The 24328-nt window shown below is 39.4% G+C and overlaps 2 protein-coding genes across 14 annotated transcripts in view; one reads left to right on the top strand and one right to left on the bottom strand.

Moving 5' to 3' along the window:
• The first annotated feature begins 6496 nt into the window (after positions 1 to 6496).
• RBM12B (RNA binding motif protein 12B) overlaps positions 6497 to 24328 on the top strand; it is a 33389-nt gene continuing 15557 nt past the window's right edge. Inside the window, exons 1-4 of one of the 13 annotated variants that reach the window (XM_036337691.1) lie at positions 6497 to 6614; positions 7230 to 7496; positions 11454 to 11501; positions 12075 to 19318. In XM_036337691.1, coding sequence (XP_036193584.1) covers positions 12103 to 15015 — 2913 coding nt within the window. In that variant the 5' untranslated portion in view covers positions 6497 to 6614; positions 7230 to 7496; positions 11454 to 11501; positions 12075 to 12102 and the 3' untranslated portion in view covers positions 15016 to 19318. The other 12 variants (XM_036337698.1, XM_036337696.1, XM_036337692.1 and 9 more) reach the window with 12 other exon arrangements.
• Positions 18619 to 24328, bottom strand: part of CIBAR1 (CBY1 interacting BAR domain containing 1) — a 22584-nt gene continuing 16874 nt past the window's right edge. Inside the window, exons 8-9 of the mRNA XM_036337702.1 lie at positions 21696 to 21815; positions 18619 to 19634 (exon numbers count right to left, since the gene is read on the bottom strand). Coding sequence (XP_036193595.1) covers positions 19545 to 19634; positions 21696 to 21815 — 210 coding nt within the window. The 3' untranslated portion in view covers positions 18619 to 19544. The remainder of the gene's footprint in view (positions 19635 to 21695; positions 21816 to 24328) is intronic.

The following is a 24328-nucleotide window of genomic DNA, read 5'->3' as shown; positions in this document are numbered from 1 at the left end:
GCACTGCAGCAGCCAACCGGCCCAATCAGGGCCCCGCCAGCTGAGGGGGGCGGGGGGGGACTTTTATGCCCTGTCTTTTCTTGTTAATCCTCACCCGAAGGTATTTTTCCATTCATTTTATTTTATTTTTATTTTTTAAAATATATTTTATTGAGTTTTTACAGAGAGGAAAGGAGAGAGATAGAGAGTTAGAAACATCGATGAGAGAGAAACATCGACCAGCTGCCTCCTGCACACTCCCCACTGGGGATGTGCCCGCAACCAAGGTACATGCCCTTGACCGGAATCGAACCTGGGACCTTTCAGTCCGCAGGCCGATGCTCTATCCACTGAGCCAAACCGGTCTCGGCCATTCATTTTAGAAAGAGTGGGAGAGGGAAAGACAGAGAGAAATATCAATGTGAGATAAAACATTGATAGGCTGTCTCCTGCACGCTCCCCATTGGTGGAAATCGAGCCTGACACCTGGGCATGTGCCCTGACTGGGAATGGAACCGGTAACCTTTCTGTGCACAGGATGATGCCCAACCAACTGAGCCACACCCACCAGGGTTCAAATGACAAACTTCTTAATGACCTCGTCCCTGGGCGCAGCTGGTGCAGTGAATAAGCTGCACATGGCCACCGCCTTTTTTGGCACAACCATTGTTCCTCCTTTTCTTGGTTATCTTAGAAGTGAGGACCCAAGAGAGCTCCTTTGTATACTTTTTAAAGGGAGTCTGCCTCAGAGGACAGAATCCCCTCCCTTTGTAACAGAGGACAGGCATACCTCATTTTATTGCACTTTGCTTTTTGTGCTTAGCAGGTATTATTTATTTAAGAAATACATTTTGCAAGGCTATATATAGCTGCCATAGGTAGTGATTCCTCTAATGGATCCGGGCAAAGTAAATTGAAAACCTTCTGGAAAGATTTACCATTCTAGATGCTATTAAGAACATTTATGATTCATGGGAAGAGGTCAAAATATCAACATTATAAGAAGTTTGGGAGAGGCTGAAACCGGTTTGGCTCAGTGGATGGAGCGTCGGCCTGCGGACTGAAAGGTCCCGGGTTCGATTCTGGTCAAGGGCGTGTGCCTGGGTTGTGGGCACTTCCCCAGAGGGGGATGTGCAGGAGGCAGCTGATTGATGTTTCTAACTCTCTATCTCTCTCCCTTCCTCTCTGTAAAAAATCGATAAAATATATTTTAAAAAAAAAAGAAGTTTGGGAGAGATTGATCCCAACCCTCATGGATGACTTTGAGGGGTTCAAGAGTTTAGTGGAGGAAGTACCTGCAGATGTGATGGAAACAGGAAGAAAACTGGAATTAGAAGTGGAGCCTGAAGGTGTGACTGAATTGCTGCATCTCATGAAAAAACTTTAATGCATAAGGAGATGCTGCTTATGGAAGAGCAAAGAAAGGGGTTTCCTGTGATGGGATCTACTCCTGGTGAAGATGCTGCGAAGATTGTTGAAATGACAACAAAGGACTTAGAATATGACATACGCTTATTTCATAAAGCAGCATTAAGTTTTGAGAGGACTGACTCCAATTTGGAAAGAGGGTGCGTAAAATGTTATAAAACAGCATCCCATGCTACAGACAAATCACACATGAAAGGAGGAGCCAATTGATGTGGCCAACTTCATTGTTGTTTTAAGAAATTGCCACCGACACCCCATCCTTCAGCAACCACCACCCTGACCCATCAGCAGCTATCAACATAGAGGCAAGACCTTTGTTAACATAAAACAAACTAAAAACACACATTCACCCTAGCCCGTTTGGCTCAGGAATAGAGCATCAGCCTGCGGATTGAAAGGTCCTGAGTTCGATTTCGATTGGGGGCACATGCCAGGGTTGCGGGCTCAGTCCCCAGTGGGGGGCGTGCCGGAGGAGGTGGTTCTTTCTCATCATTGATGTTTCTGTCTCTCTCTCCCTCTCCCTTCCTCTCTGAAATCAATAAAAACATATTTCAAACAAACAAACAAACAAACAAACAAAAATCCACATTCAAACCTGTAAAGAATTTTTGTGAGTTTATTTGAGCCAAACTGTCGACAATTGCTGGGAAGCAAAAATCTCAACGTATTGGTAGCAGTGGTCAGCAAACTGCGGCTCGGCAAACCGTGGCTCTCGAGCCACATGTGGTTCTTTGGCCCCTTGAGTGTGGCTCTTCCACAAAATACCAACTTCTGTGCATGGGCCACGAAGTTTCAATCGCATTGTATGTGCGCGCCCGCACGTGGTATTTTGTGGAAGAGCCACACGCAAGGGGTCAAAGAGCCCCATGTGGCTCTGGAGCCGCAGTTTGCCGACCACGGAGAGTGCTCTGGAGAATGGCGGGTTTTTACCTTGTTTTTATAAATTACCATCAAAGGAGGGGCCGTAAGTGGGGTTACATGAAATCCATTGGTGATAGATTAGGGCAGTGGTTCTCAACCTGTGGGTCGCAACCCCTTTGGCGGTCGGACCCTTTCACAGGGGTCGCCTAAGACCATCCTGCATATCAGGTATTTACATTACGATTCATAACAGTAGCAACATTACAGTTATGAAGTAGCAACAAAAATAATTTTATGGTTGGGTCACAACATGAGGAACTGTATTTAAAGGGCCAGAAGGCTGAGAACCACTGGATTAGGGACTGGGAGAAGCAAAGTGGGGAAACCTCTGGGATTGGATAGGAAGTGCGATGATGGACACATGTTTCTTTTACATAGATAGATACAAGATAGTTGACTGTCAACGATTAACATGATAACAATAACAATGAGGGAATTTGTGGTCTCTGTCCTGGTGCCATTTGTTGCGTCCTGAAAAAGGAAAGTTGTAAGTTACCCAGACATTTCACAGGTATATTATCTTAGATGCAGAAAGACAATAGGCTCAGTAAAGATGGAAGTTGATCTTTGTCCGGGAAAATACTGGCCTAGGAAACGACTACCTACTATAAACCGCTTTTAGTTAAATTTTAAATTTCAGACCATCCTTTGTGGTTACTTTAGGTCTTTGAGTTTGCAAAACTGCCATGCAGGCCTTCCCTGAGCTAGTCAGGTTAGCAGGTGGCCTTTTTAAAATTCATCCATACCTTCCACTAGCAAAAAGATTACGACTCCCTGAAGGCTCAGCTAATGGTTAGTATTTTTAGCAATACAATATTTTTAATAAAGGTGTGTACTATTTCTTAAACATAATGCTATTGCACACCTAATAAACTATAGTATAAACTATATATAACTTTTGTATACATTGGGAAACCAAAAGATTCATGGGACTTTTTTATTGAGGTGTTACCTTTATTGCAGTAGTCTGGAACAGAACTCACAATATTTTCGAGGTGTGAGTGGAGTGTCCTCTGGAAGCAAATCACCAGGATTCATTTCTGGGCTGGTACTATTTATGTAACCTCGGGCAAGCTATACACTCCTTTATGCCTCAGTTTCCCTTATTTGTAAAATAGAAAATCTATCCCCACAAGCAGTTGTAAGAATGAAGAGAGAATGGGACATCCGACTCGCGAACAGGAACTGTATTTCAAGATGGAAGTGTGATTTAAAAAAGGGTGATGTTGAGAAGGGCCAGAAGTTTTTTGTTCAGCAGTGTGCCCAGTGCCATGCTGTGGAAAGAGGAGGCAAGCACAAGACTGGGCCAAATCTCCAAGGTCTATTTGAGTGAAAGACAGGTCAGGCTCCTGGATTTTCTTACATGGATGTCAACAAGAACAAAGGCATCACCTGGGGAGGGGATACACTGATGGAGTATTTGGAGAATTCCAAGACTTGCATCCCTGGAATAAAAATGATCTTTGCTGGCATCAGGAATAGTGCAGAAAGGGCAGACTTGATAGCTTACCTCTGTTAACGTAAAAAACCATTGAAACCTGTAAAGAATTTTTGTGAGTTTATTTGAGCCAAACTGTCGACATATGCCAGGAAGCAGAACCTCAAGGAATCGAGATAGTGCTCCGGAGAATGGCAGGGTTACATCTGTATTTATACATGAAATTCATTGGTGACAGATTTAAGGAGGTGGGATTAAGCGAAGCAGGGGAAACCTCTGTGATAGGATAAAAAGTAAAATGATGGACACATACTTAGGTGGGTGCAGGAACAATTAACATGATGATGAAGGAATCTGTGGTATCTGTCCTGGGACCCAGCACACCTGGTTGTGCCCCAGGGGCTCCATAAAAAGGGAAGTCACAAGTTACCCAGACATCCCAGGGACATGTTATCATAGATGCAAAAAGACAGATCGGCTCAGTTACGGTAAAGGTTGACCTTATCAGTGAAGATATCGGCTTAGGACGTAACTGCCCACCATAACTGCTTTTAGTTAAGGTTTAATTTCAGACCATCCTGTGTGGCTACTTTAGGTCTGCAAAACTGCCATGCAGGCCTCTCCTGAGCTTGTCAGGTCAGCATGTGGCCCCTTTCTTTCACACCTCAAAAAAAAGTTACTAGTGAGTAATAGTTGGCCTCTGCCTTATTTATTACAAAACAGAAATGTCTCATGACTTCTTCTTTGTGTACAAATTTAAATTGACCTCATGCACCAGAATTTAGACCACAACTAGCTGATAGGACATTTCTTTTGGGCAGTCCTGATTTAAATAAGATTAGTTTTGGGGTTAAATGAATATGATCAGCTTTTTGAACTCTGATGGTAATTTTGGTTCAACAAGTGCTATCATTGTTTACCCCTTCTAAAAATGATTGGACTTGATTAGTAAAGTTCAACTTTTCACAGAGACAGTATGTCATCTCAAAACCTGTAGGAGATTTGCTGGAGGCTAAAGCCAATAGCAGTTAGCATATTAATGCAAAAAGAAAAGATTGGAAGACCAATGGAGTTTGATATTCAGCAGGGCTGAAAATTAGCATAATACTGCCCTGCTGTGGGTTCAATGGCTCAAGGCAATTTCCTAACCTGATAATCCTTTTACTGTTTACCAAACTTTACCTTTGATCTGCCTGTATGCATTGCTGAAGGGCAAATGTGTATTCAAGTAAATAAAAAGTGGACCAGGCTAGAAGTTGGTATGTCTCTTTGAGAAAGAGGCTCCACCTGGCTCCCAATGCCTTCTAGATTCATATTTCTTGTATAGCATTTTAATTTGTGCATCGGCCCCTCCTTCAGATCCTGAACCCCGTCGCGAAGGTTGCGGCAGAGATTGGTTTCATATTTAGCTTTATATAACTGGTTATATTAATATGTTTAAATACTGAGGAAATCCCTTTTACTGTCTCTTAGAACAGCAAGACTTGCTTGTGTTTCACATGTGTTCATTAGCCTGTTTAAAGGCAAGGGCTGAAGATAAGCACTGGCAGGGTCCACTTTATCTTTTTGGTCCTAACTATGCTAAAAAAAAACACAAAAAAAACGGAAAGATAGAAAGGAAGGAAGAAAGAAAGGAAGAAAGAACAGAATGAGATAATACTGCACAGGGCCTGGCATACAATAAACCCTCAAACAATGTTAGCTTTTAAGTTCAGGTTCCTGAGCTTGCCAGGCCAGGACCCAACCCTGGACTGTGGGGAATAATCAATGTCAATGCCACCTACTCAATGAGCCTAGCTTCCCAAGGGCTTGTCCCTGGATCACCTTGACATTTGAAAAAAGTCACTTATACTTATGTAGTCTCAGATACGTATTTACTTCTATAAGTAATTTGCCCAAGTCAGTAAATGGTGACTCTCACTCCAGGAACCACCTATTGTCCATTTGTTAAACTGCCTCTTCTTTCTCACAATCATATCACTAAATTAAAGAATGGGTATTTTGCAGTGAGCTAGGGATTGAAAACTCAATTTTTCTTTCTCATCTGTAAACTTTAAACATATGATGTTTGCTTTCTTAGTGAGCCTTTTGAATCAACAGATAAATGCATATATAGTTATGAACATGGTGGGCTGCTTTGTGATTTTTAAATAACAAAATAATATCACATGCGAGGTGGTTCACCAGCTATCACAGAACAGGCATTGCAGAACATGCCCGTAACTGTGCTTTTTACTTCCCATTTTTCATGGTTGGCCTTTGTTCTCAGGTTTCAAAACACCATAAAACACGATCAACAAATGCAGGCATAAAGTTATTAATGGCTATAAAGTTGAATGTAGTATGCATTTATTAAGCCTACCTGGGTGTTGGCACTGCACTTGGGGAAATATGTAAAGGCAGTAACACTAACATTTTGTGGCCTTTGAAGAGTTTACAACGATCCTTTTGGAAGTTGTTTACACCACACAAATAACTGTGCAGCGCTGTAAAGAAAAAAAAAAAAGAAACCGCCAACTTTTCTCTGCCTTTACACCCCTTAACTCCTCGAAATCGGGAACGTTTGGGCGCTGTACTCAGGCAGTTCTTTATCGAAGCTTCTGAAGAGCCACAAATTAACCTCCCAGTTTTGGCTCGGAATCTCTCCTTCCCGTGATTGGCTGGAATCTGCGCATGCGCAGAAGCTCCGCGAAGCGCGGGCTCGGGCTGGCGCCGCCCCCACCCCTTGACAACAGGAAGTGGGTGAGCGTCCCGGCGCGTGCGCAAACCTGGTCGGGGCGCCGGGCCGGTGGGTGACGCCGGGAGAGCGCATGGGCAAACTGTACGTCCGTTTGTCCGGAGTGGAGGGGTGAGTGGGCGCCATCTTCTTCTAGGTTCACTGAGGGGCCCTTCTGGGAAGGCTGCCGCGACGAGGAGTGTCCCCCCTCCTCCTCCTCCCCGTCCCCCCCCCAACCCCCCCGCCCGTGTGTCCGGCTCGGCGGCAGCGGTGTGTGCTTGTTGCCAGCGCGAAGGCAGTTACCGTGGGGGCGCGTCGGGGGTGGGGAGGGGTCGGCCACGGAGACGGAAGAACCGCGAAAGGCGGGGCCGGCCGCCGCGCCCGCCCGCGCCGGGCACCGCTCTGCCCTTAGGGCACCCTCTTCCCTTGCTCCACACCGGCTCTCCCGTCAGCCTCCACGTGCTGTTGTGTGTGCGCTTCCCAGGTTTCTTTTAAAGTGAAGATTTCGTCGGATTTCCTAGGTATTTTTTTTTTTTCCCTCCCTTTGCTCTGTCATCGTAGTCAGTGTTGGCCGGAAAGAAGGCCCGGCTCGTTAGGCGCAGGAGAAGGGGCCGGAGCGTTAGACGTGGGAGCGAGCGGTGCGCCCCGCGGCGCGTTCCGGTGGAATGTGTGCCCTTGGCTCCCGGTAACGGAAAGGCACGGAGGTGGGGCGGTCCAGGTTAACGTGAAAGCTGGTTTTGTCCGAAGGTTCCGCCGACGGCATCGGATCGTGCAGAGCGACGCCGGCCTGGCGCGAAAGCAGGAAGCCCCGACCCCCGGGAGCCGGACAAAGGCCGTGGGGCCCTGGAAGCTGCGCCCCCGGCTGCTCCCCGGTTGGGGATGGATGGATGTGTTTGGGAAAAACCCGTGCCACGTGGAGTCGTCTTCATTTTCAGTGCCTGTTGGGGACCCCGGCTCTGTACCTTCATGCCTTTGGTTTCCGTTTTAACCATCTACATTATTAAAGGATAAAAGGCAGGTCATCATAACGAATAATTGGGGACAAGGGGTAGGTTCTTTTCTGCAGGGGAAACTCACGCCTTTAGAGTTTGAAGGTGCTTTATCGTAACTCTGGGCTTTAAGAAGCTGTCGCATTTTTCTCTCCTTGACCACGTTTGGAAAATGACTCGTTATTCACTAGTTAAAATCAAATGGATCTGAAATCGTGCCTTTTTAAATGTAGCCCTCCTCCAGCCCTCCCTCCACCCCCCCCCGCCCCCCCGGCTTGATTAGAATATACTCATTTCTTGTTGTTTAGTGATAATGGTATTAGGGGGATGAATTTTGGCTAAAAATAGCAGCATAATAAGTTTATTAATTTCACTGACTTGCCCTTAAATGAGCTCTTAAGGACCCATTTCCTTCTTTTCATAGGTTAGAAGTTCTAACCTATCTCCGTCTTTAGATCAGCAGTTACAAAAAGTACTTGTATTGCATTCAGAAGTAGTAAAACTTTATGTGCTTTAGAGTATTTGTGTTCTGTTTTTTTGTGTGATGTTCTAAGAATAGAAGTTCTGCAAAATTTACTTAGGGAAATTACATGGCAACTACAGGAAAAGTGCTTATTTTGAGAACTGATCTCTTGACTAGGTAGTTGGTGGTCTCTTACGTTATTATAGAGAGAGAAATGGTACATTACCCTAGTACAGTGGTCGGCAAACCGCTGCTCCGGAGCCACATGCTGCTCTGTGGCCCCTTGAGTGTGGCTCTTCCACAAAACACCACGTGCGGCGCGCCCGCACGTAGAGTACAATTGAAACTTAGTGGCCCATGCGCAGAAGTGGGCTTCGTCCTGGGCCAGTCATTGTCATGATGCAATTTTATGGATATGGTAAGGTAAATTGTAAGGAATTTAATTTTATCAATAAATAATATAGTTATTAAGTATGATATCAAGTTTTATTCAACGTACCTATAGTTTAACTAAGACTTAAAACTTTAAGTAAAGTTTATGAAGTTAATTTTAGGGAACGTTGTGGAGTGAAAGAAGATGTAGTGTCGAGGATTGAGAAAGGTATGTTGAGATGGTTCGGACATATAGAGAGGATGAACGAAAGGAGACAGGTGAAACAAGCATACAAGACGAGTGTGGATGGGAGAGTTGGAAGGGGTCGACCTCAGCGAATGTACCTCAATCGGATTGAGGACGTTTTTAGCAAAGGCCAGCTTAGGAGCACCCTAATTAAGTTAATAACAATGTACCTACCCATATAGTTTAAGTTTAAGAAATTTGGCTCTCAAAAGAAATTTCACTCGTTGTACTGTTGGTATTTGGCTCTGTTGACCAGTGAGTTTGCCGGCCACTGCCCAAGTATCTCAAGGCAAAAAAGTTTAAGCATTTGTTATATTTAATTGTGACAAATTGAAACAATTTTTATATAGTCTGCTTAAATTGAATTTATAAAATTTGCACTCATTTTAACTACTTAGTTAAAATAATTGTTTTTAAATTGGGATATATTACTAGAAATCTTTTGAATTTGACATATAATTACTCATTAAAACATCCCCAACTTTTCTTGTAGATTTATTTATGTTCTCAGGATAAATCTTTTAAAAAATAAAATAATAAAAATTTGGCAAGGACAAATGATGTGTACTTACACTGCTTTCTAAAATATTTTAAAAGTAAAAAAGGAGCTAACTCAGTTTGCATAAGAAGGAGTCTCAGAACTTGAATGGAAACAACTATTCCAGAAGCCATTTATAGTTTTTGTTAAATTGCTGGTGTGGATGTTGGTATATTGAATAAATTAGGCTGTACTTGATTTTTTTTGATACTGTGCAGATTTTTCTTTTAAATACATATTTTTTTAGAGCAGTGTTTTTTTAAGTTCACAGCAGTATTGAATAGAAGGTACAGAGATTTCCATATACCTACCATGCAAATATTCTAATAGTAAATCACAATATTTTTAATACCAATTTGACATTGATAATATCATTAAGATGTAGACTGTGCCAAATAATTTCTTGATAACTTTTTTAGTTTAGCTAATAGTTTTTTTAACCAATGGACCCTTTTCAAAAGAAAATAAACTTTGTAGACCTTAAAGTCATCTTCAGATCCTACTTTGTGGAAGAGTAGTACTTAACTGTAAGTACCGAATTAAAACAACATTTATTTGCCCATTAAGAACAAATTTATAATTATTAGCAGGTCATAAAAACTTATTTGGAAAGACTACTTTGGGTATCTCAAAGTATTAGATGTGAATTTCCTTAAAGAAACACTAAGTTGGGATTTTTCAGTAGTTAATACTGATAGTTCCCAAACATTCCAAATTAATGTATTTTTATTATATTTTTACTTTCCTACATTGTCATTTGTGTTTCTTCTTAGTACTCAGGACATAGCTTAAGGAGATTATCTGAACATTTTTCTGTTTGGCTTGAGGTGAATTTTATTTTTTTAAATATATTTTATTGATTTTTTACAGAGAGGAAGGGAGAGGGATAGAGAGTTAGAAACATTGATGAGAGAGAAACATTGATCAGCTGCCTCCTGCACACTCCCCACTGGGGATGTGCCCACAACCAAGGTACAAGCCCTTGACTGGAATCAAACTCAGAACCCTTTAGTCTGCAGGCTGACGCTCTATCCACTGAGCCAAACCTGTTAGGGCAGTAGTTCTCAACCTTACTAATGCCGCAACCCTTTAACACATTGTATGCGGGAAACGTATTCATACGTTTTACGTTGACTGGTAGTAGAGCGCAGGACACGTATTTTATAGACGCGGGATACGTTTTTTATAGATTAGTGGTAGAATGCAGGTAACGTATAAATACGTAAACTAAAGTTATCATAATTTTACTGAACGTTGCCATTTGCGCAAAAAATTAGCAAAAATGGCCCGCGCCACCTGTTAGCGCGCGATAAAAACTACCCGCAAACAATGTTAATACAGTTCCTCATGTTGTGGTGACCCCCAATTTCATTGTTAAAAATTGAACATAATTAAAGCATATGATTAATCACAAAAACAATTTGTAATTATATATGTGTTTTCCGATGGTCTTAGGCGACCCCTGTGAAAGGGTTGTTCGACCCCCAAAGGGGTCTCGACCCACAAGTTGAGAACCGCTGGGTTATGGCTTGAAGTGAATTAATAGTAATTCTTTTAGGAGTTTAAGGAGTAGTAGTTGAGTTTAAGATAGGGAGTGGTAGTAGTTGAGATTTTTGATTTTAGGGATATTTTACTATTTGCCTTAATTATATTTTGTTCCATGTTTGGAAGTGTGAGCTGTGTATGTAGAACTTAGCATTGTATCCAAATGATAGCCATTGTTTGGATTTTGCTTTAAAAATTAGTGTTTGAATTTGAAATGTTAGTGTTTTATTAATTTATTTTGTCATTTTGAATGGTTTTTTAAAAATTTGATTTGGTCTTATGTTTTGAAAGGGAGGAGAATTGCAAGAGAGTCAGACATAAGTTAGGTGTTGGGTCTTTTCATGGTTGGAAGAGACTGAAAGTTTTTGGGAATTTTCTGGTGTTTTTAAATTGTCATTTTACTTGTGGAGCAGTTTTTTTTTTTTTAAGTGAATGTAAAATTTATATACAGTGAAATGCACAGACTTTAATGATAGAATTCATTTAGTCTTAATAAATTTATACACCCATGTAACCTACACTCCAATTAAAATATATAACATTTTCATCATGCCTTTCCTTGTACCATCTCAAGTTTAGTTTATGAAAGTCTTTTGTTTTTAAGTAACTTGCAGATGTCTATTCTGAACGTGTACCTCCTTTTTGCTAAAGGATGATTCATTTCCTCTTGGAATAAAAAAGGTCATCTTGTAATGTCCATAGTTGTGGTTCCTTCACTTTTTAAGTAGGTCATTCTGAAGTGACTATCCTAATCTGGCGTTGTTTAAGATCAGTTACAGGGTCCTGGGATTAATTATATTTCATTTTCTTTCCACAGTTAAGTTGCTTTTACAGAATTAACAGGTCTCCAAGAAATAATAAAAAGGTAAGATATTCAGAGCTTAAGGCTTTTTACAGAGGCTTGACAAAAAAAAGTAAAAGTAAAATAATACATCTTAGGTATCCATGCCTTCTGTACTTTATGTCTGGCCAGTGATGCACTAGTGGTAAGCAACTTATGAGCAAAAATTATATACTGACCATAGATGGCTTTGTAAATATGTAAAATTCCTTGTGGTAAAATTCTTTAAACCACAAAGTTCTTTCTTATGTGTCAATAGAAGATATGTTTCTTAGTGAGTTTGAAAATAGTTTGGTCTTGGTGTGGAGCAGCACTTGGCAGACTTACAAGAAGATTTGATACTTTTATTGTTCATACTATATAGGATAGGTGATATGAAAATGTATCTTTGAAGTAGTTGGTTTATTTAGATGTTTAGATAGGAGGAAGTTTATTCCTTTTTTAAAAATTGGATGCAGTCAATATTTTTGTTAACTTGTATTTTGTTTTCATTTATATATGCTGAAGAAGGTAGGAACCAAGTAATTATTAAGCTTAGTGTGGGATAAGGTACTTCAAAAATAAGACTTGCTATTATGTGTACCTTTTTGTCTGCAGGTCATTATTGCTGTGATTTGAGCTCAGCATGGCTGTAGTCATCCGTTTACTGGGGCTTCCTTTTATTGCTGGGCCTGTGGATGTTCGTCACTTTTTCACGGGATTGACTATTCCTGATGGAGGAGTGCATATAATTGGAGGGGAAAAGGGGGAGGCTTTTATTATTTTTGCAACAGATGAAGATGCAAGACGTGCCGTAAGTCGTTCTGGAGGGTTTATCAAGGATTCATCTGTAGAGCTCTTTCTTAGCAGTAAGGCAGAAATGCAGAAGATTCTAGAAATGAAAAGAACTGATCACACAGGAAGAGAGCGGCCAGGATCTGGGGCATCAAGGGTTGGCTGCTTAAGTAATTTTGTTGAAGATGTTAAAGAAGAAGCAAGTAATTCTGGATATGGCTCTCCGATGAATCAAGATGCTGGGTTTCATGCTAATGGTACAGGACATGGTGATTTAAGGCCAAGAAAGACACGGCCATTGAAGGCTGTGAATCCTTACTTGTTTCTACGAGGTTTGCCTTACGTAGTAAATGAAGATGATGTACGTGTCTTTTTTTCTGGTTTGTGTGTGGATGGAGTAATTTTCTTAAAACATGATGATGGCCGAAATAATGGTCATGCCATGGTAAAATTTGCTTCATGTATTGATGCTTCAGGAGGTCTTAAATGTCATAGAAGTTATATGGGTTCCAGATTTATAGAAGTAATGCAAGGCTCAGAACAACAGTGGATTGATTTTGGTGGTAGTTCAGTTAAGGAGGGTGACATTCCTGTGAGAACTGAAGAACATTCTCCACCAAGAGAAATCACTGATAGACATTTTCGAAAACGATCTCATTCAAAATCTCCCAGAAGAACACGTTCTCGTTCCCCTCTCGGGTTTTACGTTCACTTAAAAAACCTGTCCCTAAGTATTAACAAAAGAGATTTAAGGAATTTCTTTAGAGATACTGATCTGACTAATGAACAGATTAGGTTTTTATATAAAGATGAAAGAAGAACAAGATATGCCTTTGTGATGTTCAAGACTCTGAAAGACTATAACAGTGCTCTGGGTTTACATAAGACTGTTTTACAATATCGTCCAGTTCTTGTTGATCCAATTTCTAGAAAACAAATGTTGAAGTTCATTGAATGTTATGAAAAGAAAAGACCAGCATCAATAGAGAAAGAGAAGCTTGGACGTGTTTCACAAAAATACTCTCAAGAAGGCTACTCTGGCCAGAAACTGTGCATATATATAAGAAATTTTCCATTTGATGTTACAAAAGCTGAAGTGCAGAAGTTCTTTGCAGACTTCTCTCTTGCTGAGGATGACATTTACTTGCTTTATGATGACAAAGGAGTTGGTCTGGGAGAAGCATTGGTGAAATTCAAATCAGAAGAACAGGCCATGAAAGCCGAACGTCTAAATCGTCGAAGATTCTTGGGGACGGAGGTATTGTTAAGACTCATATCTGAAGCACAAATGCAGGAGTTTGGTGTAAATTTTTCCAGTAAGAGAAGGCAAGACCATTCACAGTCACGTGATAGAGAAGACCCTGCCCATTCATTTGACTCAAATGACCCACCAGGATACACAAGGGGCCATTCTGTAAACTTTAGGCATCAGCAGGAAGACGTGAGGCAGCCGGACAATTTCAAGCATGCCCAGGGGGATTTCCAGCGCCCTGAGCGGTGCCCTCCAGAAGACCTCAGGCGCTCCCCAGAGGACCTCAGGCACCGGCGAGAGGGACATTTCCGGAGGCCTCCCGAGGAGGACTTGAGACGCCGCTGGGAGGATTTCAGGTACCATCGGGAAGAGGGCTTACGTCACCCCAGGGAGGAGGACTGGAGGCGGCCACCAGAGGACGATTTCAGTCCTCCCAGGAGGGACTTGAGACGATCCCCCGAGGACTGGAGGTGGCCCTCGGAGGAAGACCGGAGGCGACCTCCCCAGGGCGAGTTCAGGCGGCCACTGGAGAAGGATTGGAGGGGCCCCCCGGAGGAGGATTGGAGACGACCCCCCGAGGCTGACTTCAGGCGGCTTCCCCAGGGGGAGTGGAGGCGCCGACCCAGGGAGGACCTCAGGCGGCCCCCGGAGGAGGATTTCAGGCGGCTCAGGGAGGAAGACTTCAGGCGGACTCCCGAGGAGGATTTCCGGTGTTCTCCTGAGGAGGACTTGCGGCGGCTGCCGCCCCTGGAACACCGGCGGCCCCAGGAGCACTTCCGGAGGCCGCCCCAGGAGCACTTCCGACGGCAGGAGCCTTTCCGGAGGCCGCCCCCGGATCACTTCAGGCACCCCATGGAGGAGGATTTCAGGCGCCCGCGGGATGAAGACTTCCGGCGCCCCCGGGATGAAGACTTCCGGCGCCCCCGGGATGAAGACTTCCGGCGCCTTCCGGATGAAGACCTTAGGCACTCCCGTGAGGAGCACTTCCGGAGCCCCCAGGAGGAAGATTTCAGACGCCCTGCTGATGAGGACTTCAGGCGGCTCCCGGAGGAAGAGCGCGGGGAGGCTCCGGAGGAGGACTTGAGACTTCTGGACCATTTCAGGCCGCCGGGGGATGAGTTCCGGAGCCCACCCGATGATTTTAGAAGTCATCGCCCTTTTGTGAATTTTGGTCGCCCAGAAGGTGGCAAATTTGATTTTGGAAAGCGTAACGTGGGAAGTTTTCCTGAGGGGAGATTTATGCCTGATCCAAAGTTAAATTGTAGTTCAGGTAGAATAACACCTATTAAGATAATGAATCTTCCATTTAAAGCTAATGTTAATGAAATTCTAGACTTTTTCCATGGTTACAGAATTATACCTGATTCAGTTAGGATACAGTATACTGAGCAAGGATTACCTACAGGGGAAGCCATTGTTGCTATGATAAACTATAATGAAGCCATGGCTGCTATTAAAGATTTAAATGATAGGCCAGTTGGCCCGCGCAAGGTTCGGTTAATTTTGCTCTAGCGAGCACTTTCGAAGTCGGAGTTACCTCTTCCCAGTATTGATGCAGTAAAATGCTTTCATGTTTTTTAAAAGTGTTTATTTTAATTATCTAATGAAACCTTTTAAAATTGACCTGTGACTAGAACAAATGTAAGTAGTAGAATGTAAGTCTGGTTTTCTTTTGCTTGCAAATTGTCGTTTTTTTTCTAATTAAAATTATATGGTTTTCTTTTGTTTTTTTGGTTGTTGATTGGCAGTAGGGAAGAGGACTAATTCCTTGAATGCATTAGTTTTTTTGTTGCTATCCTGGGTAAACCTCAAGACCTGTATGAAGTAGAGCTGTATTTGAATAAGATACATTTTATATTCACTTTTGTTTGCATTCTGTAGTCTGCATCTTTTACTAAAAATGTATAAGGAAATGGTCAGTAACTGGTTGTTCAGGTTTAACATTTTCATGGGGACTGCCTGCAGAATTAATGCCCTCTTTCTTGTCTGAGATATTACTGTTAAGCTTCCCATTATCAATACTTCAAAATGAACATACTGTGAACTTGAAATTTACTTATGTAAAAAAGTTAGGAGATTCTTAGTTTCTATGTTCATAACTTGAAAAGTTTTATAAAAATAAAAAAAATTAAAACTGGAGAGACCAACTAATTAACTTGTATTTGTATAAAAGGTGAAAAGAATTACAGCTTCTTTTGTGAAGTTTTTCAGCAGCTACATTAAATATTTATGTTAGTTCAGAGTGTTATGTATAGTTCTATGATTTCTTCAACATCTCATCAAACAAACTGATAATTTAACTCAAAATACTTAAAAGACAAAAAGTAATTGTAGATTCAAGGAGACTTTCAGGCTTCTGCTGGGAACAACGGATAAATGGATATAGTTTGTGTTTCTAGGAAGAATTTTCTGATGATCCATATAACTTCTATTTACTCTTAGGTTCTCATTTTTTAAAATTCAAAACTTTGTATCAAAAGACTTACTAAATATAATGAGACTTATGAGATTGAATTTTGACTTTGATATTCAATATTTAGTGTAGACATTTTTGCAAATACTGGATTTGATTTTTCTATACCCATAATAATAATGGCTAAAAAATACTGGGCACTTACTGTGTGCTAGGAAATATAAGTGCTTTACATGCACGATCTCGGTATGATAAGAATCATGAGTATTATTTACCCCTGCTTCACAAATGAGATAATGAAGTTTGGAGAGGTTAAATAATACTTTAAATCATAGCTAGTAAATCATGGAGCCAGTTAGAACAGACTCACTGCTGACTTCAGTTCATGTTCTTAACACTTTTGCCTGCTAACTTTGTTAAATGGTACTTTAAATTTTAGTAAGACGATGCTAAAAATATTTTCAAGCATGAGCCCTATTTTCTTACTTCCATTGTTTTAAAAATAGCGTTAAAAATAAAAATTAGTATTCTCAAACATTGTTAATAAACAAAGTAACTTTAAAAGTTTTTATATATCGAGGGTTTCTCTTGTATACTAACATTACATATTGGCTTATTTAAATTGTTCATTTTACCAAACTAAATTTGATTGTGGGCTTTTATAGTTACATAAAAGGAAGTTAATTTTTTTAATTCTGTGATCCAGAGATTATCCACATTGAGCAAATAAGTATAAAATTTGAGTTTATATACTGTAGTTATTTAGTAATAGGGTATTGCAGAAGTAGAATATATTTCGTCAGTTAGTACTCTAAGTATTTTGGATTCATCTTCAGTGATTTAAAGTCAAAGGAAGCCAACTTTGTGTTTTGTTTTTTTAATAGTGAATATCCTGCTTGCTGCTAGAATGAGTAAACTGGTAAATTTGTTTTAAAAAAAAAAGCACATCAGTATGACTCCTTAAATTAGTAAGCTTTTAAGTAGCTAGGAAAATGATAAACTAATACCCAAACCAAGCACAATGAACAAAATAGATATTTTTAAGTGCTAAAAGATTATATAGATGGTTCATTTGACCAGCATTCCTAAGGAATGTATGGGAGACAAAAACATACTAAATACATACCAAAAGCTAAAATGAAGCTTAAAAAGTGAAATATCACAATGTGGAACTGCTGAAAGTAGGCTGGGGTGGTGTGATAGTGGTAGCTGAGGCCAACAATAGTAAACATAAGCTTTAAAAAAAAATCCTTACCGGAGGGTATGTTTATTAATTTTAGTGGGGGGAGAGAGGGAGAAACATCAGTGTGAGAGAGATCAGTTGCCTCCCATAAGTGTGCCTACCCGGGATCAAACCCATAACCATTTTGGTGTTCAGGATGCTCCAAACAACGGAGTCACCTGGCGAGATGTAAACATAAGCTTTGTATTTAGATTACAAATGTAAGATTAATGAATTGATATGAATAATTTTATTCCATAATCTATCAGTTTAATATATTTAAAAAATTTTTTAAAAAGTTTATTATACAAAGCTGTCTTCTATTGGTTGGGAGCCATTTTTTCCCATCTTTCCCAGCTCTGCCTCCAGTGATATGTTAATGATTGAAATTAGCCATGGAGTTTTACAACATGGAAATTGGCAAATGAAACAAATCGGGGTGCTTTCTATTCTAGAGAGCCAGCTTACCAGCAAACCACCAAATTTCAAACACATAAAAGAATAATATGCTAAATCCTCATATCCCCATCATCCAGCTTCAGTAATTATCATCTCATAGCCAGTTTTGTTTACTTTCTCTTAATGTGAAAAATACCAGTTACATATAGGAAGTAACCAATCCCATAACCAGTAGTTGGGTAATCTTTTTAGGAGTCGACTTTTATCAATTACTGAGAACATGGTCAAGAGCAGTGGTTCTTAGTCTGTATATCATCTATTAAGGAGTGACTCTGTCACCTCCATGTTTGTATTAAATGTTAGCTATCATTTATTGAGCTGCATTAGGTAATATATATGTATGATCTGTAGTTATATATGTGTTAACTATATCATTTAATCCCAGTAACCTAAGAACCTAAAACCTGTTTTGGAGATAAGAAGTAGGCTATGTAACTTGTTGAGGTGGTTGTTTCCTTTTTTACAAGAAGGCTAAAAGAGGTTTTAACATTTTTAAAGATTGTTACATTTTAAATGGTTGATTTTTGTCTCTTGGCCCATGAATATAAAAAATTTACCATCTAGCCTTTAAAGAAAAAGTTTGCCAATCTCTATTTGGTCTAAAAGAAACTTAATTTTACATTGATGAAAGGTATTATCATCTATAGTATCCTTTTGTCCTCAGAATATTTCTTTGAGGTAAGCAAAGCATACATTTTATATCAGAATCATTTGCTAATTGCTTTATATATCAGACACTGTTTTGACTTTACAGAAAGGGCAACTGATGCTCAAGAGAAAGTGACTTGCTATTGTAAGCAGCAAGATAAATACTACAACACTGTTTTTTTCCTCAAGTGCAACACCAAGATTAAATACTGGGACATAAAAATGCAATAATATCCTCAATTTCTTAATATCAATTTAGGATTTTAAAATGTGTTGAATATTTTACAGTTCTTAAGTAACTTTACCACATAGGACTATTCTCAGGAAGCAGTGCTTTGTTAAGAACAGAACCATGAATAACAGTCAAAAAAGCTTTCTAGAAAGTCTTTATTTTTCTGTAGTTTTCCCAAATGACTATAAATTTCATAGTTTTTATATGTTGGACTGGGACCCATGAAATAAAGTACAATGTCCTATCCAAAGAAACAAAAGCAGCAGCATTACTGAAAGGCTCTGATTAAACTGTTTTAATTTTTCAGGAATAAGTGAAATATTAAAACAATTTTATTAGATGGTAATTTGGTAGCATTTTTCATAGAATGTTTAATGACTTATGGTTTTCCATGCTTTCATAGGCAACATTTCACCAAATTACAGGTTCCTGGAAGTTGTAGTACCACAACTTTAGTATGATAGTTTTGCTGTAAAACCAGAATCAGGCTGAATGTGGCTTACTTTATAAAAAAGCTGAAATATATACTGTGTGTATAGTTGTAAAACACTGATACCCTAGACTTCCATTACTTTTAATCAAGAGTGACTATACTCTTGTTGAAAAGTAAATTTATGTATTAAATGAAGGAATTTCAGGTTTTAGTAAAAGTGAAAAAAAGAAGATGTCTTTTTGATTAAGGCTTAATGGAATGGAATTTGTGTCTTAACCTAAGAGAAGCCAGTGGAATTGTTAAATATTTTTCTTTTTTGTCACCTATTTACTATTGCAACCTCAACTAGGTAATATATAGTGCATTAATATGAAATACTTTTAAAATACATAGTCTTAAAAAAAAAAAGGAACCTATACAAAATGATCACATACCACTTGACAGGATGTTGAAATGACTGGTGTGTAATGTTTTTTAAAGCCTCCATTTTTTGTCAACATAAATTTATTTTACATTACTAGAAGGATTTCATTTTGAAGTTTGATTGTATCAAGCCAGTATAAAGTTTTACAATTTAGTAATTCTGGATTCCAAGGCATTTACGATAAAAATGGAAATGTGAAGTTTAAGAAAATTAATTTTCTTCTTCTGTTACATCTAAGTCTTCATCCTCTTCCTCATCATCGTCTGCTTGTTGATCCTTTCGTAGTCGACAAGTGGGTACCTGTTAAAAAGCACATTTTAAAGAATTCTAACTTAAAAATATTTTTACATGCTTGGTATCTTAAATGTGCCCTTACAGAGAATGGTACATAGGACAAGTATTTCAGAAAAATCTAAGTAATAATTTTTAGTAATGAAAATTCCCTATGAATTACTGTATTTTAAGGTAAAGAACAGTCAAAAGATTTTTTGCTTGTTATTTTTTTGAATAAAAATGTGAAATTAATCATTCCAGTAGGATACCAGTACTTCAATAACATAAAATACTTTCAGTAAAAAGTATAGTCTCAGTATATTATGAATGTCAAAATAAGTTTAGGTTAAACAATTCTTGGGTTTCAAAACAGGTATTTGAATGAGAATGATCAAAGGGATAGCAAAAACAAGGATATTTCAACAAGGCAACTGAAATATTAAACTTTAAAAATAGTGTGTTTTAAATGGAATGAGTTGATAAACAAAATTCATCACTTAGCATCAAGTCCTTACTATTATCACTTGGGTCATCTTGTTTCAAACCTTTCTGAGAGTGATTATACCTCCTAGGGGACATTCGGCAATGTCTGGTGACACTGTTAACTGTCAGAACTGGGTGTGTGTGTGTGTTACTAGTCTCTTGTTAGTAATGACTAGTGATGCTGCTCAACATCTTTACAAGCACAGGCCACTACTACCCCCTCCACCACCAAGTTGTCTGGCTCCAACTCTGTATAGTGTTCAGGTTGAGAAACCCTGGGATATCTAAAGTGCTACACAGATGTTAGCTAACTTGGGTAGCATCATTAACTGTACGTCACACAAAACTTTATATGTACTGTAATACTAAATTTATTTAGTTTGTTTATAGCACTAAATGCTGGAATCATAAAAATGTAAGTTGTTTAAGGGGAGAGATGCATGAATATAAAGTAGTAAGCAAATGCTTAGAGGAGAGTCAGATGAAAACAAAAGTACTGGGTCGAATTTACCTAAAAGTTGTATTTTGAAAATATTTTGCTCAATTTTAAATTCTGAAGGCAGATATGAAAACACAGCTCTCTCAATTAGGAATTGGCAAGCTATGGCCCAGTTTGCCTGTTCTTTAAAAAATAAAGTTTTATTACAGCACAGCCATTTTTATTTTTCAAATTATTTTAAAAAATATCTTTATTGATTTCAGAGGAAGGGAGAGAGAGAAACATCAATGATGTGCCCTTGACTGGAATTGAACCTGGAACCCTTCAGTCTGCTGGCTAATGCTCTACCCACTGAGCAAAACTGGTCAGGACCATTTTGATTTTTTTAAAAAAATATATATTTTATTGATTTTTTTCAGAGAGGAAGGGAGAGGGATACAGAGTTAGAAACATCAATCAGCTGCCTCCTGCACACTCCCCACTGGGGATGCGCCTGCAACCAAGGTACATGCCCTTGACCGGAATTGAACCTGGGACCCTTTAGTCCGCAGGCCGACGCTCTATCCACTGAGCCAAACCAGTTAGGGCTTGATTTTTAAAAATGTATTCTTTATGGCTGCTCTTAGTTGGGATAGAGGAACATAGACCATGTAGCCCACAAAATCTGTTATTATTTTCTGTGGTCCTTTAGAGAGAAAGGTGGTTGACCTCTTCATGTTCTATATACCAGGTAATTTAGACTTTCTGGATATGGAAGAAATGGGAAAATTGGCTCTCTAAAGATCGGTGCTGGATCTATGATAATGTTCAGGAAAAGCCCTTTTTAAGTATAATTACTAATAGTGACAGTGGGCTTAAACCTTAAGCAGTTTGACTTCAGAATTTGCTCTTCTTACTATACCAGAGAACAAATTTAGATTAGCATTCTCCTGTCCTTTCCACCTTTGCTCTGAAGTGTTCTGCTTTAGAGAATATTATGTGTTATAATATACACAATAATATAAGAAATAACAGAGCTGCACTTAGTGCAATCTGACATCATTTTACCTAAGAGACAAGAAAGGGTAGTTATAGGAGGTCATATGACTTAAGGGAAGTATTTTTAGTACTGAACAATCCCAAAGGCAGCGGCTCAAATTCTTTTTAAATTATGGTTTCTAGCTTACCTGTCCTGTTCCAGATACACACTTAGTTGACAGTGATCTCTGAAGTGGTGACTTTGAATTTGCTCTTACAATATCTAAACGAGATGAATAATCTGGTGGATACAGAGAATTTCGGAAAACCTGTTGCAATGAAAGGAGATATGAAACAACAGAAATCTAGAAAGCCATGTTAAATTCTTCTTACATGTTATTTTTTAAAAGCACCCACCCCAATTCCCTGGTACAAAATTTCTATTACTTATTGTACATTTAAAACGAAAATACCAAAAATATTTTAAGTTGTAAAGATGAAGGCTAAAAAAATCTATTTGAACCATATGTGATGATGAGCCCTGAAACAATCGAGTGATTTTCCTGGGAAAATGTGCAAGTTCCTACCCTCAAAGAATATGCAATCCAGTAGGAAGGCTAGTCCCCCCTTTGATTCTCTCTGTTCTGCTGGTCCTCAACTCAACTCTTATCAATTTAACTTCACTGTAGTACAGCACATCAGAGTAAACTGGAATCACTATAATTTATGGATTCCAGTCTCACTAGGATCTGGATTGCCATTACTTTCAGTCCTTTTTCCTTAACTTCTGTGGTTCCAAATCTTACCACTTCATTAAGCCTCCTTACCGGCATCTTTTCTCTTCCCCCATTTCTCTAACATGCAGACTGATGGGTAAGGTTAGCAGATGTGTATTTTTTCAACTTCCCTCCCTTCTTCCTTAACTTCACCCCATCTTTTTTTAAAAGTAAATATTCTGATTCTTTCAAAGGTACATTTTTCCTTTGTCCAAAATTTCAAACCAAACCAACAAAAAGCTTTATTTCTCCACAGATTCCCTCCCCAGCAAACAAGTTCAAGATCAATCTTCTCCCCTCTCCTGCTTTAAGTCACTTCAAGATATAACTTTACTGCTTAAGAAACTTCTCAAATATTCTACTTCTCCATTCTTTTGTCAATAAACTACAATTAAGCTTTCACCTTCCGCTGAAATTGCTCTTGCCAACAAAATCACTACTTATCTTTTTGACCTTGTACTGAAACTTACCTTCCATGCATACCATTGCTACACTCCTCATGTGCCAGCTACCCTATTCCTTCACATCTCACACTGTAAATATTTTTAAAGAGTTTCCCTTAGGCCATTTTTCCTTTTTTTTGAAATATACTTTTATTGACTTCAGAGAGGAGGGGAGAGGGAGAGAGAGAAACATCAACAATGAGAGAGAATCATTGCTTGGCTGCCTCCTGCACGCCCCCAACTGGGGATTGAGCCTGCAACCCAGGCATGTGCCCTTGACCGGAATTGAACCCAGGACCCTTCAGTCTGCAGGCTGACGCTCTATCCACTGAGCCAATCTAGTCAGGGCGACTTGTCCTTTTTTGACACCTTTCTCTGAAAGATCTTATTTGCAGTGTTTAATGGCTCCCCTTCCACCATTCTCTATGGACTCTCTTCTGACAGTTGTATCTGTACACTCAATGCCTTCTGTTCTCCTAGACCAGCACTGTCGACTAGAACTTCCTGCAATGATGGAAATAACTTACTGTTTCAGAATGTCCAAAAAGGCTGCATGTGGCTCTGAGCCTTTAATTTTAATTTAAGCTTAAATAGCCACACATGCCTAATCTACTGGACAGTATATCTCTAGATTTATCTTTATAATGAAAGACAGTACCACAAATTTAGTAGACTGAGCTAGAAGCTGGGCATCATTCTACCTAAATTTGTCACCTGAGCTATTTCTGTTTTAATTTTTAACTATACATTTTTCTTTATGGTTTACTTAGAATTATCTTATTAAAGACCAAAATATGATTCTTATATAAAAAATTTTGTGGCTCCTGACTACCCAGAGTCCAAATGTCTTAGGTGACATCCAAGGCTTCAGATCACCCAAACCTACCCATCACTTTTCACTCTAGCCTATATACCTGCATGCAGAACATGCTGTACTCTGACTTTGCAATGCTGGTTTCTCATCCTGGAATTCCAGAAAACTTACTCATCTTTCAAAAGCCAAGTCTGGTTTCTCATCCTGGAATTCCAGAAAACTTACTCATCTTTCAAAAGCCAAGTCAAATTCCATCTCTGCTTTCCCCTATTCTCTAGCCAGTAGCTCCCACTGTTCATATACTCAGTACAGCTTTCATCACACCGTTTTGTAATTATGTATGTCTCCACAACTAGTTTTAAGTTCCTCTAAATCAGGGGTGGGGACCGTCTGGTCTACGGGCTATATAAGGCCCCCGAGATCATTTGGTCTGGTCCTGCCAAGGCATTAGGGGTGAGTTAATGAAATGCCTGACCAAATATAGCAGGCTAGTTTTTAAGTTGATAATTTTAAATGGCCTGTGAATGATGTTATCAATATCCAAATGGTCCTTGGCAGAAAAAAGGGTTCCCACCCCTGAAGGAGCCCTGTTTTATCTGCGAATTTTCCTAGCGGAAGACAGCGACCTGGTAAATTAATGATGTTAACATAAACTTAATTCTGAACTTTTTTGGGAAAAGGAGAACCCAACTAGAGGATATATATTCATTTCTTTAACCAGAAATACAGAACACAAAAGGAATCAAGGAATGAAACTTAAGAGGCAAGACTTGTGTTTTAGGGAAATCCAGGCATGCTAATTAGGTTAT

The sequence above is a fragment of the Myotis myotis genome, unplaced genomic scaffold (genome assembly GCF_014108235.1).
Source record: "Myotis myotis isolate mMyoMyo1 unplaced genomic scaffold, mMyoMyo1.p scaffold_m19_p_16, whole genome shotgun sequence".
NCBI classification, from domain to species: domain Eukaryota; kingdom Metazoa; phylum Chordata; class Mammalia; order Chiroptera; family Vespertilionidae; genus Myotis; species Myotis myotis.
This window is presented reverse-complemented; position numbering and strand designations above follow the sequence as displayed.